This window comes from Rattus rattus, chromosome 1, assembly GCF_011064425.1.
Source record: "Rattus rattus isolate New Zealand chromosome 1, Rrattus_CSIRO_v1, whole genome shotgun sequence".
NCBI lineage: Eukaryota > Metazoa > Chordata > Mammalia > Rodentia > Muridae > Rattus > Rattus rattus.
In genome coordinates this window covers 11,542,652-11,559,189 of record NC_046154.1, presented here as the reverse complement: position 1 = coordinate 11,559,189, position 16,538 = coordinate 11,542,652, and the positions used below count along the sequence as shown (strand labels likewise).

General features: G+C 44.1%; 1 protein-coding gene across 1 annotated transcript in view; it reads right to left on the bottom strand.

Annotated features, from left to right (window-relative positions):
• Kif1b (kinesin family member 1B) overlaps positions 1-16,538 on the bottom strand; it is a 130,739-nt gene that overhangs the window by 40,404 nt on the left and 73,797 nt on the right. The window contains exons 23-27 of the mRNA XM_032894543.1: positions 6,417-6,510; positions 5,134-5,282; positions 3,679-3,857; positions 2,688-2,825; positions 974-1,222 (exon numbers count right to left, since the gene is read on the bottom strand). Coding sequence (XP_032750434.1) covers positions 974-1,222; positions 2,688-2,825; positions 3,679-3,857; positions 5,134-5,282; positions 6,417-6,510 — 809 coding nt within the window. The remainder of the gene's footprint in view (positions 1-973; positions 1,223-2,687; positions 2,826-3,678; positions 3,858-5,133; positions 5,283-6,416; positions 6,511-16,538) is intronic.

Genomic DNA, 16,538 nt, shown 5'->3' with positions numbered 1-16,538 from the left:
ATTCATGTCTGTCTGAAAGCTTTTCTTTCCGCTCTTCCATTATCTTCTCCAGTGTCCGACACCACAGGACAACGAGGCTTTAGTCCTGTGTCTGCTGTGTCAGAGGCTCGCTGCACTGTCGTGTAACTGGTGCTGACCATTCAGCAGGGGTGGGTCCCTTGTTTGTAGACGGCTTGGGCAGTATGTGCTTCTTAGGCATCACTGCTCTTTATCTTTTTGTTCTGTTTGGTTGAAACAGGGCATCCTATACCCCAAGCTGGCTGCAAACCATGTATAACTTAACGCTGAGTATAACCCTGACTTCCTAACTCCTGCCTCCGCCCCAGGTGCGCGACTGCGCGTGCGCACCACCACACCCACTTAGGGCAGCGAGCCTTCTACTGCCAAATTTAAAATTCCTTTAATCTGAAGAGTGGATGTGGATGGTAGAAATATGGGGAACCTACGCATCTCTGACAGAGGGAAATGCACAGCAGCAGCCAGTGACAACGACCTCAACATAAAGCAGTTCTGTGTGCCACCAACAAATACTGACAGAGGTGAGAACTTCCTGAGATTCGTCAGAAACCCCACATAGGCTCAGAACACAGCACAGCAGTCATTACCACAGGGGAGAGCTAGGCACTGCTATTCTACTGATGACCAAGTCTATTACTTCCCTTTAGCTTCTGAGGTGCCACACACCCTTCAGCCTGGCCTTGGGCTTGCTCTGCCCCTGCTAGTTTTATCCCTTATGCTTTGCTAACCACATTCCTTTAGAGATGAAGCCTCTGGACCACAGTAACATTAACTGAGACAACTACCTCTGAGTCCTAGCTAAATTACTGGGCAATTTGCTTCATAAGCTGCTGTATGGAGTACTAAGTAGACTGTGCTGTGTGGATAAGGCCTGGGCATTCTAGCCAAAACTGCACAGAGGCATTTAGAACAAGAGCTGGTCCCTTTTGGCCTTTCTCGCAATGACCTCACCAACCTTCCTACTAAAATGAACCAAGGGGATCGGTCGTAAAATGGGTCATGCCCATCACTGAAGAGCTCTGATCCCTCTTCCGTCCCTGCGTCAGAGCCGGTGTCATCCACGAAGGCCTCATCATCAAAGTCCTCCATGGCATCCTGCTGCTCGTCAGCCAGTTCAGTGATGTCGGAATCGGCCGTGGAAAAAGTGGGGGAGGGTGTGCGGTCGGCAAGGCGCTCATTCACACAGCCGTGGAAAATAGGGGAGCTAGACACCAGGTAAGACGCCGATTAACACAGGCAGGGAGAGAGGAATAGTTGGTTAAACAGGATGCTCAAGTGCCAACAGGACAGAATGCACTGGCAGAATCAACACAGTGAAAGCAAATAGAAAAGCAAACGCTAAATGAACAGAAACTGCACAGCCCAGGTAAAGGGAACGGGCGCAGGCCGAAGAGACCTCAGGACAGACCCTCAGCTCAGGGCAGCAAAGAGCAACCGTGAGCAGACATCTCAGGGAATGCTCCTCTGCAAAACTTCTACGTTCTCCGGCTTACACAGGAGCAGCGCCCCGGCCTCCAGGAGCCACTCAGGAGAGAAACAGGGCCATAGTGTTTGCGTTCTCTCATCATCTCGGAACAGAAAACCAAATGGACGAAAACCTTGTGTGCTGGAGCAGCCTGTGCCTGAGTGGGATGTGTCTGGACAACCCACTCCGGCAAACCCTAGTCTACTCTCAGGGTGGAGTGGAAATGGCTGACCCCAGCAACGCCACTGCAGTGGCTCCTCCACACACCGTCCAGGGCATCTACAATAAAGAGCAACTCAGAACTCAGAAACCGCTAAGCTCAGAGTCCCCGTTTCCTGGGGCTGGAGAAGTGGTTGAGTGGTTAAAGGCACTGGATGCTCTTGCAGAAGGACCCAGATTTGGTTCCCAGGACCCACGGAGTAGCTCACAGCCTCCTGTAAGGTCAGTTCCAGGGGATTCAGTGCCGTCTTCTGGCCTTGGTGGGTATCAGCATGCATATGGCACAGATACACATGCAGGCAGAACACCCACCCACATAAGAACATAAACCCCTCTCGAACACTCGCAACCCCTGGTCCCCATGTGAAACCTGAGAACCGAGTTCTCAGCGCCGCTGCAGTCACGTTTGTTTCCACAGAATCCTGCACAGCCTGAAGAGGCCACAGTGGTGTGCAGTTAACCTGCCCTGGGCAATGACTAAAGCGAGACAAATTCTTCTCAAATTTTCCTAAGACAAATCATGGAGGACCAGTCAGGTTCTGGGTAACAACTGCAGTCTGGTAACCCACACTGTGATGTCTACTGAAAGCAAACAGGATTCAGAAACGTTTTCTTTTTCTTCTCAGTCTTCTTTGATCAACTATGAAACATGTTGTCAGAAAGTTAGGAGTCCAGGACAACTGTCAAATATGCTGGCTAAAAAGCTGGACATAAAAACTACGCAGACTGAGTGAAACCGAAGTAAATGCTTTAAACAACACCGTGCTTCTGAGTGGGTAAGATTCAGAGAGGAGGTGGTTTTTTTGGTTTGTTTGTATTTTTCTTCTGATCCTACTAGGAATTGAACCTGGAACATCCGTGGTGAGCTATGACCCCAGCCTGAGAAGTCCTATGAACTCCTTACCCCTGTATACTTTCTACTGACATTTAAAAGGTCAAAGGTACTTCTCACTCATTTTTAAAAAGCAACAAAGACGTGACATACCTTCCCACAAGTTTGAACCAGTGGAACCGATCGTAAAACGGGTCGCTGCCTGTCATGGTCGTCTCGCTGTCGTCTTGGGCATTGGAGGCCACCTCACCTGCCCTGTCATACATCTCTCGCATTAGATCCAGTCTCTGCCTATTAAGCAAATATGGGGTACAGGTTAAGACCATGAGACTGCATTAAAACTTTACTTTGGAAACTTTTTGCATGCTAGGTATTTTTATTTTTATTTTATTTCACGTAATGGTACTATAAACAGAAGTATAGAAATCCAAATCCTCAGTATCCAAAGATGAGTAGAGAAAAGCCGCCGATAGTTAAAAAACATGTAAAGTGAAATATGTGTGTGCACACATGTGCATGAAAGAAAAGGGGAAGGAGAGGGAGAGGGAGAGCGATCTAATTTGATTAAACCCACAGTCATGGAAGAAATGCAATTTAATTGGTGTTTGATGTCTAAATTTACCTAGACTGAGAGAAAAAAACTATCACTTCCTTGCTTATTGAAGGTTACCCTGAGGCCCAGAACTAAAGTAAGAGGGACAATAGTCAGATCCAAGAGAGAAATAAATATAGAATTGGCTCATTTAATATTTAAGAGGGCTTATGAAAGTAAATGTAAGAATCAATAAATATCAAAGCTGTCTGAGAAGTGAGTTTCTTTGACTTTAGGAAATGAATGGGTAATAACTTTGACGGTCACAGCACTCAGAACTACAGAGAAGAAACTGATGTCGTCCTCAGAGAGAGCTGGGCATGAGGGAACCCACTGAAGACATTCACTTTTTGTTGTTGTTGTTTTGGTTTTTTGATACAGGGGTTGTCTGTGTAGCCCTAGCTACCCTGGAACTCACTCTGTAGACCAAGCTAGCCTAGAACTCATAGAGATCCACCTGCCTCTGCCTCCTGAGTGCTGGGATGAAAGGCCTGGGTTACTATGCCAGGCTATTTTCTTTTAAAAAATAATCTTTTATGAAGATTTTCCTACTTGAGTTTATCCAAAGACCAATAATGTGTTGCTCCATTCTTCAGATCCTGGACTTCCACAGCCACCACTGTCCGAGGGAAAGGCCTGTCCTCGTGAGTTTTCCCCATCTCCGTGGGAAGCAGTTCGGGAGGCACAGGGGAGTACAGTGTGTCAGTCAGCAGAACGAACTGGAACTGCACCTGCAACGGGAGGAAGGGTGCACAGGGCGCACAGCACTCTCTCAGCAGGGAAGACGCAGAGATGGCGTCAGGGCGTGGCTGAGGGGAAAGAGCTTGTGAGAGCCACCTACATTTTAAACTCAGGGATTTATAGGCTTTGTTTTCCTGGAGTGGAAATGGTTTTACTGTTTGTTTGTTTGGGTGTTGTTGTTGTTGCTGTAAACCTCAGTGGACAAGAGAAGACTTCCATGGAGCATAAACAAAACACCAAAAGGTGGACCTGGCCACTTGCTAATGAGAGGATGCACAAGTCACTTTTTAGTGGACTATAGAGGACACCAACTAGCACTGTGCAAGAGGTTACCATGGCGAAAGTGTTGCGACTGCATCGTGTCATTTACTTCTTGCTATGCTTCTTGTATTTTTACCAACAAATACTAATTAAACAACAGGTACATTACTAAGAAAAGAAGATACAGTTCCCGACCTTAGCCTACTTAATGAAGAAAATGGCTAATAATTAATTAAAAAGTGTTTGGGACCACGAGTGAAGACAACACCTACCCCAGTTTAGAGGTGTAAACCATATCCCCCAGGAGCAGCGATGAATTTTTCTAAGCAGGTGGTGTGTGTTTTTCCCTACCCTACAATATGGCCTCCAGCTGTGAAGTAGTGAGACACACAGAACAATCCAAGATTTCATGAGGATGGTTGGAGGTTGGAGGTTGGGCTCAGTGGAAAGCACGGGCCTTGTGTTTGGTCACCAGCAGCAGGTCTCTCATGCCCAGCCCCGTTAGTGGTGTTCTGTATGAGCCCATGCCCTTTCATCTCTCATCTCGCTCGGTGGCAGGTTCTGCTGTCAACCCAAGTGAAGGAAGCAACAGAGCTGCAGAACCATGAGGTCAGTGTAACTGCGCTGGACTAGGATCTCTGTCTGAGTGCAGAGCCCACATACTTGTCCCCTACTCAGTGCCTCTCAGGCCCTAGAAGAGGAGTGAATTGGTGAAAGGGGGCTTAGAGTTCTCATAGGTGCAAGCTAAAGATGGAGAAGAAAAGAAAACCAAAAATCTTTTCCTGGAAATATAACAAGCATTAATCTATTAATAAGAGTATCCAGCTCCCCTTTAAAATACTCACGTTTGTAAAATGTTTAATTATGGCCCATGTTGTGCTGGCACATATATGAAATAAGGCTGATTCATGGCCTAGGACAGCTGAGCTCCCTGAGGAAAGGTTAATTTAACTTGGCCCACTGTGCCTCCTGAACACCCATGTTCTTTCTCACCCCCCTCCATACCTTTTTCTTCAGTTCCACACTGATAGCATTGGCTTCCTTCAGGTATACCGCATTGCCCCAGAGTAAGTCCCTTAATGAAGTAAACTGGTGAGACTTCCATTTCCGGAACGCCCACTGGGCCAACTCAAATTCATGCTGTGTCCAAGGAACTGAAAGGGCAGAGGAAGCAGATGTCACAGTGACTTAGCCACCATAAGTACTTATTGTATATATACTTCAGAAAGCTGAAAATCAAAAGAATACAGTTGTGGGCTGTTTGGTTTGTTTGAGACAGGTTGGCTTCGAATATGCTATGCAGTCAAAACTGGCTTCAAACTCCTCATTCTCCTCAACCCTCCAAGTGCTATTCTTAAATAAATAAGTAAATAAATAAATAAATATTTTATTAGTTATTTATGTTTTGGGGGAAAGGATGTGTACGATTGCATGCATGTCGTGGCTCAAAAATACAACCTGTAAGAGTCAGTTGTCACTTTTGATAATGTGGGCTCCATAGATCAAACTTAGGTCACCAGCCTTGGCAACAAACACCCTTTACCTGATGAGCCATCTCACCAACCCCATTTTCCTTTTATTTCCTTCTTAATAGAATTCCCGTGTGTAGGTATAATTTTCAAAGTCCCTGATTGTTACTATATTGTACACTTTCATAACGTGACAATAACTAACAGAAACGGCTCCCATTCAGCTAAGACGCTCTGGTAAATAAAGACAGGGAAGCACGACTAGACAACGGAACTAGCAATAAATGAGGCAGCCATGGCGGTCCATGCCTTCTGTCCCGGGATTTGGGACACTGTGTCAGCAAGAGTAACATTAGTTCAAGGCCCGTCTACAACAGTGTCAGGCCAGACAGTGCTACATGGCTACCTGGCAAGACTGTCACAATCAAACAAATCTGCCCACAATGGCCTTGAGGACACCAACACGATCCAAAACCCTGAGCAGGGAATCTGAGATGGGAACCAGAAAGCTGAGCAAACCGGGCAAGCAATGATTAAGCCCTGCTCTCACATGAGACTGACCCATGAAGTCCTAACGTGCAGTGAGGAGAGATGGTCTACGTGAAGTTCCCCAAAGATTCTACAAAGAGGGTCCTTGGAAACCTTACAAATTCTATCTACTCTAACGATCTCCCCCTCCCCCAATACCCGAGCGTTGCAGCAATGGGCATCTTTTAAACCATTTTTCAGCAGGCTTAGTACAAGGTGAGTAAACAGCAGGGCAGAGCTGAAGAGCCCAGCTCTGTAAGGACTGTCGTGATCCAGAAGACAGGCTCTCACCTTCCTCCTCCTCCTCTTCCTCTTCCGTTGTCTCTGCAGCCAGAGATCGAGTCTCAACCTGCTTCTGCAAGGCCTGCAATTTACTCTCATAGTCCTGGATGAAAAGAAAGGAGAGAACATGTAGAGGGGAGGAAGAGAGAAGGAAGGGAGAAATGACAGGATCACTGAGGGGAAGTACGCTCAGCAAAGGGCCAACACAGGGAAACGGGAGGGTGGGAGCTTACACATCAGCAATTCCAGAGAAAGAAGACACCAGGCAAGACTAAGGTCACTGGAACCTCCTAAGGCCCCAGTCTTCTAACTACTCAAAAGGGAAGTAACTAAGACTACAGATGTTGAAGTTCCTTATGGTTGAAAAATTAAAAGCCTACAGTACCACTGAACTGAAATGGTTTCAGAGAAATTTTATTTTAAATATACTAGTATGTGAATTAAAATAAGTATAATACAATTTTTTTTTTTTTGAAACAGGCTTCCTCTGTGTAGCCCTGGCTGTCATGGAACTCTCTCTGTAGAGCAGGCTGGCCTTGAACTCAGAGATTCATCAAGTGCTGGGATTAAAGATGTATGCAATCACCACTGGGCTTACAAATCAGATTCTATGTCTCCAATCGATCCATGTATTTTTTTTAAAGGATTTATTATAATTTTTAAAAGTGTTTTAGAGCGCTTGCCTAGCAAAAAAGGCCCTGGGTCTCGGGTCCCTAGCTCCAAAAAAAAAAAAAAAAAAAAAGTGTGTGTGTGTGTGTGTGTGTGTGTGTGTGTGTGTGTGTGTGTGTGTGTGTGTCTGTGCATGTGTGAATGCAGAAGCCTGAAGACACCAGAACAGGGGGCTGGATCCGAGGGGGCCAGAGTTACAGGAAGTTGTGAGGATCCACCCGATGTGGGTGCTGAGAACTGAACTCCAGGCCTCTGCAAGAGCAGAGTACGCTCTTACTGCTGAGCCACGATCCATGTGTTCTCTCAGCCCTGCTGCCTGTATTTCCTGTATAAGTGGCATCACCTGAAATGCTCTTTGGGTGATGGGGAAAACATTCTTGCTTCTTTTTAAAGTTTAAGACTGTTGTCATTATTATTATTATTATTATTATTATTATTATTATTATTAAGTTAGGGGAGATAAGTATTGGTTTTAATAATAGTCTAACAATTCCAGAAAATTAAGTCTTTCCTAAACAATAGTTTTTTTCTTCTTTAAAAATTTTAGGGGGCTGGAGAGATGGCTCAGTGGTTAAGAGCACCGACTGCTCTTCCAGAGGTCCTGAGTTCAATTCCCAGCAACCACATGGTGGCTCACAACCATCTGTAATGAGAGCACATGCCCTCTTCTGGTGTGTCTGAAGACAGACACAGTGTACTCATATACAATAAATAAATAAATCTTTAAAAAAAGAGAGAGAGATTTAAAAAAAATTAGTATAGATCTTCATACCAAACAGCTGGAGAACGACCAACAGATAAACCTTCTAAAAGGCATGTGAAAGTCCTCTTAAATAAAATCATATTAATGAAATGGTCCTTGCTGTGTGCATACACGCACATACCTTTTTCTTTGCATGCACGCAGGTGTGATCGTGCATGTGAAGCTGCAGGTTGTTGGTGGGTGTCTTCCTTACTGCTTTCTCCATAAATGCTATTTATGTATTCATCTGTCTGTTTGTTATAGCTGAGTGTTGCGGGCACACGTGTGCTGAAGTGAGGTGGAAGTTTTAGGATTCGGTCCTCTCCTTCAACCATGTGGGTTCCCGTGATGGAACTCAGTCAGCAGGCATGGCAGCCGGTGACAGGATCGCCTGCGGATCCATTTTGCCAGCCCATAATAAGAGACTTCTAACAGCTCATAACCAATTCAGTGTATAAATGCTCACTGAGTCTCATTAGAAGACACAGTCTTCTAAAATTTGTATTTTTGAGATAAATAAGAGATTTTTTTTAAAATGGCCGTATAATACATCCTGATGTAGAACTAGCATGATATTAATAAAAAAAAAAACCCTTTGATTTTAGGAGATATATACATAGAAACATTTAGGGGCCAACTATCATGGCGTCTCCAATTTTCAAAGTAATCAGAAAAAGTAAATAAAGTAACCAGGAGGCTAGTGAGAGAATTCAGGGGTGAAGGGCTCTTGCTCTCGGCCAGAGGACCTGGGTTCAGTTCCCAGCACCCACATGAGATCACAACCACCTCTCACTCCAGACAGAATCAGGAGAGTGCCTTCTGGACTTCGCAGGCACTGCGGGGCATGTAAACTCATAAAGACATGTCACATACACACACATTAAAAAACGAATAAATAAATCTTTAAAAAAACTTATTGTATTACTTTTTCAGCTCTTCTGTAGTCTTGAAATGTGAGTTCTGTAGTCTTTGGTATTTCCCCCTTAAAACCTGTTTACAATATGGGATTCTTCCCCCAAAAAGAGAAGTGCCTGCTGTTTCATCTAAAACTCTCCATGTACAAAAATCTTTTATGGAGCTGGAGCGATGGCTCAGGGGTTAAGAGCACCAACTGTTCTTCCAGAGGTCCTGAGTTCAATTCCCAGCAACCACATAGTGGCTCACAACCATCTGTAATGGGATCCAATGCCCTCTTCTGGCACGTAGGTGTACATGTAGATAGAGTACTCATACATAAAATAAATAAATCTTAAAATGCTTAAAAACAATAACAAACACCTTTTATCTTGGGGATTTCTTCAAGAATAAGCCTATAAGTTGGTCAAACTACCATCCACCCCCTCCATCCCCTAAAGTCGCAAAGGTGTGAGGGTGGCTTTCTCTATAGGCACTGGCCAAGCTTCAGTGGGAGTAAACGATCTCTCATCACCCTTGGGATGGCTGAAAAAAAAAAAAATCAACCTCCAACTGAATTTTGATCAGAATTTGATAGTTCAGATAACACCTTTAAAAAAAAGGCTGAAGCCCTTCCCAAACCTGACTGCTCATGAGCTTCCAAGGGTATTAGTATGTCATAAAGTGTGTGTGTGTGTGTGTGTGTGTGTGTGTGTGTGTGTGTGTGTGTGTGTGTGTGTGTGCAGCGTGGATGAGGGCATGGAGGCGGAAGGTTGGCACTGGGGAGAATTACATGTGACTGTGAGGTGTCTCACACAGGTGCTAGAAATCCAACTTCAGTTCTCTATGATAGTAGCAGTGTAAGCCATGTCTCTAACCTCTGGCAGACATATAAACCCTGTACTCCTCCTAATGACCTGCCGCCACGGATATGGGTTAGTAAGGGAAAGGTCGCTTCGGTGGGGGACCGATGATAGACAGTACACACAGCATGCAATACATTTTGGTAGAGAAGCGTTCTGAAGAACATAGAGCAAAGCAGAAGACAGATGACGGATTGCCAGGGGGAAAAGAACCAGTGAAGGATACTAAAGAGAAACCCGAAGCAGCCAAGAGACGGGCGAGGTGCTCTCGTTCCTTGAAGCACCTATTAGAGGACTTTACAGCACCCTGTATTTTTCTCTCTTGGCCTGTCACACAGTATTGATAAGTACTAGTGTGGTTATCTGCCCAGTGGTAGCCTCTCCATAATTTTGAATTTCGTAAGTACAGGGACCATATTGTCAATTACCATGCAAGCATCCGGTACATTTCACTCCTCCAGATGGAAACAAACTCAAAATGCCTGTCTTTTAAGTCAGGGACCAGCACACCATGGCCTGCGGGTAGATCCAGACCATAGATGTCTGGATCTAACTACACGGTCAGCAAAGCTTCAAGTATTACTAAGGACCAGCAGGATATTTAGTGGTCGCATACTTGTCTAGCATGCACCCAAGCTCCATCGGGTTCTATCCCCAACACCAATTTAAGACTTGGTTACCATCTGGTTCTCAGACAAATGCTTTCTAACCCCAGTTCTACCTCAACAGTTTTGCCTAAGAGTCAGACATCACCTAGGTACTTTGGATGCAAACCATCGAGTCTCATGCCAGACCTTGTCAGCCATTTATTCCGGGGATGGACTCAGCAGTCTATGTTCTCACAAGTCTTCGAGGATTCTGTGACACATGACACCCAAGAGTGACTGCTCTGAGTCCTACTTGCTACAGTTTCGTGGAAGAACCAAGCAAGTGCACAGACAAGATAAGCAGAGGTTGTAATCATTAAAATAGTGCGTGTCTATAGAGTGCTTGTCTAGAATGCACAGAGCCCAGCACTGCGTAGACTAGGTACAAACCTGTAATTCTAGCAGCGGGGAGGTGGAGGCAGAAGGAACACAAGTTCAAAGTCACCTTCAGCTACATAGAAAGTTCAAAGACCGAATGGGCTACCTGAGACACTATCTCAATAAATTTCTTTATTTTGAGACACGGTCTCACTGTGTAGTTCTAGCCGTCCTGGAACTCACTATATAGTCCAGGCTAGCCTTGAACTTAGAGCTATCTGCTTCTGCCTCCCAAGTACTGTGATTAAAGGCATGTGCACCATGCCTGGTTTAAAAAAATAAGTATAAGAAAAAATAAGTGTGAGCTGATCTAGGGTGGGCTGCAGTAGAAAGAATGGCACAGGAGCAGAGCTGTGGAGGAGATAAGTACGACAGGAAACAAGCTACAGTCGTGAGGAAGTGTAACTGAGGAGGAACACAAGGCCAGCGGTATCTGCTCTGTGATATTAAGACATGAAATCAGGGGTGGGCAACTAGCCACGCTATGTAAAGCCTTGTAAACAATGCCACAATTCAGGTTTCAAAGTGCGAAGGAAGCCCGTGAGGCCGCTGACAAGATACGACTCGGATTTTAAAAAGATGGCTCTGGATACTGCACGGACGGTGAGTGGCACGAGTCATGCACAGAAGCAAAGGCACCTTCCTTAGTTTCCTGGATAGGCAGCTTTTAACAAATGACAAGGTGTAATCAGCAAGCAATCACAGGAAGGGAGAGATAGCCACCCATATCCCACGGGACACCTCGCTTCTTGCCAACATTTTTTTTTTTTTTTTGGTTCTTTTTTTCGGAGCTGGGGACTGAACCCAGGGCCTTGCGCTTCCTAGGCAAGCGCTCTACCACTGAGCTAAATCCCCAACCCCTCTTGTCAACATTTAAATGTGCTCCTCATCACCAGGGAGACAATCTCAGATCGACGTCTGCTCCCCAAGGGTCCAACAATTTTTCTAAGCAACAGTTTAATTTTTTTAGATTTATTTTACGCAGTTATGTTTTGCCTGTAGGCACGTATGGGTAGTGTGTGTCTGCTGGATCCCTGGAAGTGGGGTTACAGGTAGCTGTGAGCAACCGTGTGGGTGTGGGATTTGAATCCAGTTACTCTGTAAGAACAAGGGCTCTTAACCACTAACTTATCTTGCCACCACCCCACCCCCACTTGAAGATGCAGGATCTCATGTAGCCAAGGCTGGCCCATGAGATCTCCCTGCCAGTTTCCTCAGTGCTGAGATGACAGGAGTAAGTCATCATGCTCAGACATGGGCATTGTTTCTAAGATCAAAATAGCTCACATCTCCGTCTTGGCGCTGCTCGGAGAAGCACGCTTTCTCACCAACTTTTTGACTGGTGCGCATGGCGGTGCACTTGCCTGCCTACAATCTACCCTCTGTACTGTGACCACAGTGAGCTTTCAGCAAGGTGGATCCAAAAAAGGAATTTCCCTGTAGACACTGGGTTGGTAGTTTCTCACACCCTGATCCTTCGTTCCCTTGTTCTTGGGAAATTCTCAGTTGTGTGTGGGGCTTGCTCAGGGCTTGCTTCCTCCACAGACTTCTTCCACTGTCTCTCCGGATACGGCTCTGCCCGCCCGCAAAGCCATTGCTGCACGTATCACACTGCACTGGAACTGCCTCTGTGTCCTAGGACATACACTACCGACCTTAGAAACCTGCACTGGTTTCTCCCAGAGCAGAAAAATACAAAGTGCCTGGAGGGGAAGGGTGTGAGATGGGGTCCAGATGCCTCCCTCAAAAAGCACAGTGTATTAAAAGCTCACACACACGAGGTGCATGTGTTGAATTCTCATTTGCAATGCACAATGCTCCAACTTGAAAAACTATTCTAGCTCTAAAATTTTTTAAGTAATTTATTTTTATTTGCATTGGTGTTTGACCTACATGTCTGTCTGTCTGAGGGAGTAGGAACCACTGGAACCTAAATTACAGGCAGTTGTGAGCTGCCATGTGGGTGCTGGGAATTGAACCTAGGTCGTCTGGAAGAACAGTCAGTGCTCTTAACAGTTGAGCCATCGCTCCGACTCTTAGCTAGGCCCAAATTGTTAGTAAGACCACTGCTCCATTAAAAAAACAAAACCAACATTCTGTTTTGTCCTGTTTCGTCTTTAGCAGACTAACAATAATCTGAGTGGAGAAAAACTGAGGCTAAAGTAGAGAGAAAAAGTATGTCACCTAAAATAATTTCAAATCTTGACTATGATATAAAAAATTGAAAAGTTTAATTAAAATGAAATTAAAAATATTACTCTTACTTATATACTAAACAGCATAAAGTGTAAGTTAAAGCATTTTCTTGTCATTTTGTGCCACTAGAGACAAAGCCCAGGCCCTCTGTGGTAGGTTAAGTGCAGTACCCCATTTCCCTACATCCTGGGGCCCCGAATTTCATAAAATAGAAAAGGGCATTAAATGCAAAAGCTTGAAAGTCCATACAAAAATACAAAAAGGACACTTGGCACACAACTATCTTCAGATGAAAAAGCAGGAGAGACTAAGAAATTAGTATTAAGCTGTTTCACTTTCCCCTCCTCCATAGAGATAAATCACACTTAAAAGATCATTCCAAGTTTTATTTCATGAAGACTTTATTTTTTTTTAATATTACAAACTACTCTCCCTTTCTGAGAAGGCAGTCTTACACTCAGACAATCTTCAAGCAATGTTTTAAGAAATTGAGGGGAAAACCAGAGTTCATCAACAAGAAGGTTCACAACTTCTTTTTACAGTAATAATAGGAAAAATGACACATTTCACTACCTAAAGTGGGCCACACTGAGTCTCCCTAGAGCAGAGTAGAATGACATCAGCTGGACAGGTATGAAGACGGTAATGAATTTGTCTCTAATGATACAGAACACAAGCTTGCTTTACACGGAACCCAAGACTCCTTCATCACACTGCAGTAGGCCACAAGAAGCTTCCGCTCTCAGGCTTCTGTGAAAATCATTAAGGCAAGTCAATAAAGGACCAGGAAGGCACCAGCTACAGCAATGATCACAGGACACCCATGTAAGTGCTATGATCTGATAGCATTTAAAAAGTCAGGCGCTGCTGTAACAGACTCAGTGTTTTGTTTTTAGTATCTTACAGCTACAGCACAAAAGGTCAGCTCAAGTCACTCAACGTAACAGGCACTTCCTATTTGTTCTATTGCCTATGAAGGGAGAAACAATTTGCTATTCTAGAAGGATCAGAAGCAAGAGTAAAGGAAAAGCCCTTTGGTTTAAATTTATTAATCAGATTTTGCAACTGTCTATAGACTTACAATCGGGTCTGGAAAACCTTATCCAATAAAGTAGGACTTTACTGCAGTCCTGGTAATGCCAGATCACTCAAAATTTCCCAAGCATGAATACTTTTCTTCATTTCACAGTGATAACACCTAGGAATATTTTCATAATAAAATAATGCTTTAATGAAAACAAGTTCTCTTTGGTCTGGTTTAATTTAAGCTGAGGGAGAGATACCACAATATCAAAACAAAAATTAAAAAACAACAAACAAACAAACACAAGCTGAGCCTGCTGACACACACCTCCAACTCCAGCAATCATGGAAGCTGACGCAAGAGGATTACAGGTTTGCGGCCAGTGTGGGCAAATCAAGGAGACTCTGTCTTAATAGAGGAATAGGAGCCCACAAAAGCGTGCTGGTGTTTTACACTTGTGCAGTGAGACAATCAAACAATTCTGTACACACAGTTTTCTAAGGTAAGTGCTCTCAAATGCATGAAAGAACACTGCTGGCAGTGAATCCTGGGTTCATGTCTTTCCTGGTTGTCTAGAAAATTAAGGATTTCTATAGCTAGCTGTCTGGTCGATTCAGTAATACAGGGCACTTAGATTAGCAGAAGAACAGAGGTAACTCTTTGGGCTATCCCTGTGGGCAAAACACCGCCCACATGTGTACATGAAAACAGCACAGAGCTTTCCACTGTGACGTCAGTGGAGGGGAGTTACCATGCTCCTAGTGTTTAGTAGGAAAGGGAGGCGTATCTGTAACAAGTGAGGCTGGCAGGACCTGAAGTATCTTCTTTCAAGTTAGAATCTAAGCAATTAACACTTTTAATTTCAGAAAATGAATTTTTAACAAAAACCCAGATAGTATAATTATGTGTGAAGAAGAAAGTCAGCCGTAGATTTACACAGATGCACTGAAGTGACTGACTTGAAGTAGCCTATCAAGAGTCCATTCAAACCAAATGGCACAGAGATTGTCATCTCAACGAAGCCAGCACACGGCAGGCATCATTCGCCCACGCTGACTCTGCCATATAAACCATCACTGAAGACAAGAACTGTCCAGCTATGAAGGAAACATAGCTCCCCCAAGGATTTTATGGAAAAAAAAAATCTTGGAAGCAACTTCCTGTGCATTAAGACAGCGAGAGAGAGAGAGAGAGAGAGAGAGAGAGAGAGAGAGAGAGAGAGAGAGAGAGAGAGAGAGTGAGTCCACTACAATGAAAATTAATGTGCTCTAATAAAACAGTACCCACACAAAAAGCAGAAAGGAAAAGCATATAACCACAGGCATGAAGACCTCCTTCAGTGCGGTGCTGTCCTGGCTGCGAGTTTTCGCACCACTGAAATGCCGATGTTCGGCACATGACTTGGTGTCACCTAGAATCTTCAGCACTGTGACTTCGGGCAAGCTGTAGCTCTCCATACGGACTCCTAGAAAAGCTTCTGAAAAGTACGAGAGATGAAGAAGCATATAGAAAGCCATTCTTTTCTTCAATTAAAATCTGCCTTTTCTTTCTCTTTATTTTTTCTCTTTCCTTTTTTTTTTTCTTTTTCCTTTTTTTATTCAAAGCGGATTCTCTATCAAGGCAAACTGCAGGCCCAGCATGGTGAAGTGAGGTATTGCCAGAGCAGTGAGCGACTGTTCGTCAGGACTTAGCCTTCCTCGCCAGAGAATCAGTGAGCCTTCCAGCTGTTGACCAAGGAACAGTTTACTATATACAGGGCTTCAGCCTCCAGCCAGGTTCATTTTTATGATCTTATCAGCTACTGGAAAAAGGCACTGAAGAGGTGTCCATCAGCCGCCTTCTTACCATGCCCCATCTCTTCCTTTGCGCACCAAACAATCTTCTTAGAAGCCTACACACATTGCTCAAAGCACACACTCTTGTTGGTGTTTCTGTTGGCCTAATTTTAGCAAATATAGTTCATGCTATGTGTGAGAAGTCAGTAAATTTCAAATACAAACCAAATAGAAACTGAGACAGTGTCAACTTCAAGATTTTAGAGATATGACAAATTTTGTATGTTCTGATACAGTAAATTACCGAAATATGCTTAAAAATATAGACTAAGATGATGATGTGCAAGATGCAAGGCTGTCAGGACAAAACATGTCTGAAGACCTTGGATTTGAGCTTGTCAAAATGCCAACAGTATTTATGGAAAAGAACAGACACCAAGGTGAAGCCTGAAGCTGTGTCCACACAGCTGCGTGCTGGTTTTCAGCCAATCCCTGATGTGAATGGGGAGTAAGAGGCACTTCTTCTAGATATCCAACTCTTCTTTTGAGCATTTCCATAAAACAAGAGGCAGGTCTTTTGGGATATCAAAGCACTATTTAAAAAGAAAAATCTTACACCAAAACAAGAGAAGCCAGTGTAAGTACATTAATAATGTAGGCACCATAGAGGAAACTATCAGAAAACTACGGGGCCTTGCTGTTTTACACCCAATTCTAGAACCTGCCCACTGATAATACACAGTCAAAAGGGAGGCATTGAAACATTTACCAGTGTTTTACATTTTAACAATGCAGACCAGTTAGTAACTGTAGGAACACACGTTAAAATCATATGCATATAGTAGGCACCAACTCAATCCATGAGCTAACATTAACACTGCCTGTTTCCTTTGCTACAACTTCAAGTTTGTCCAGTAATCGACTTAGACTGTGGTTTCTCGAC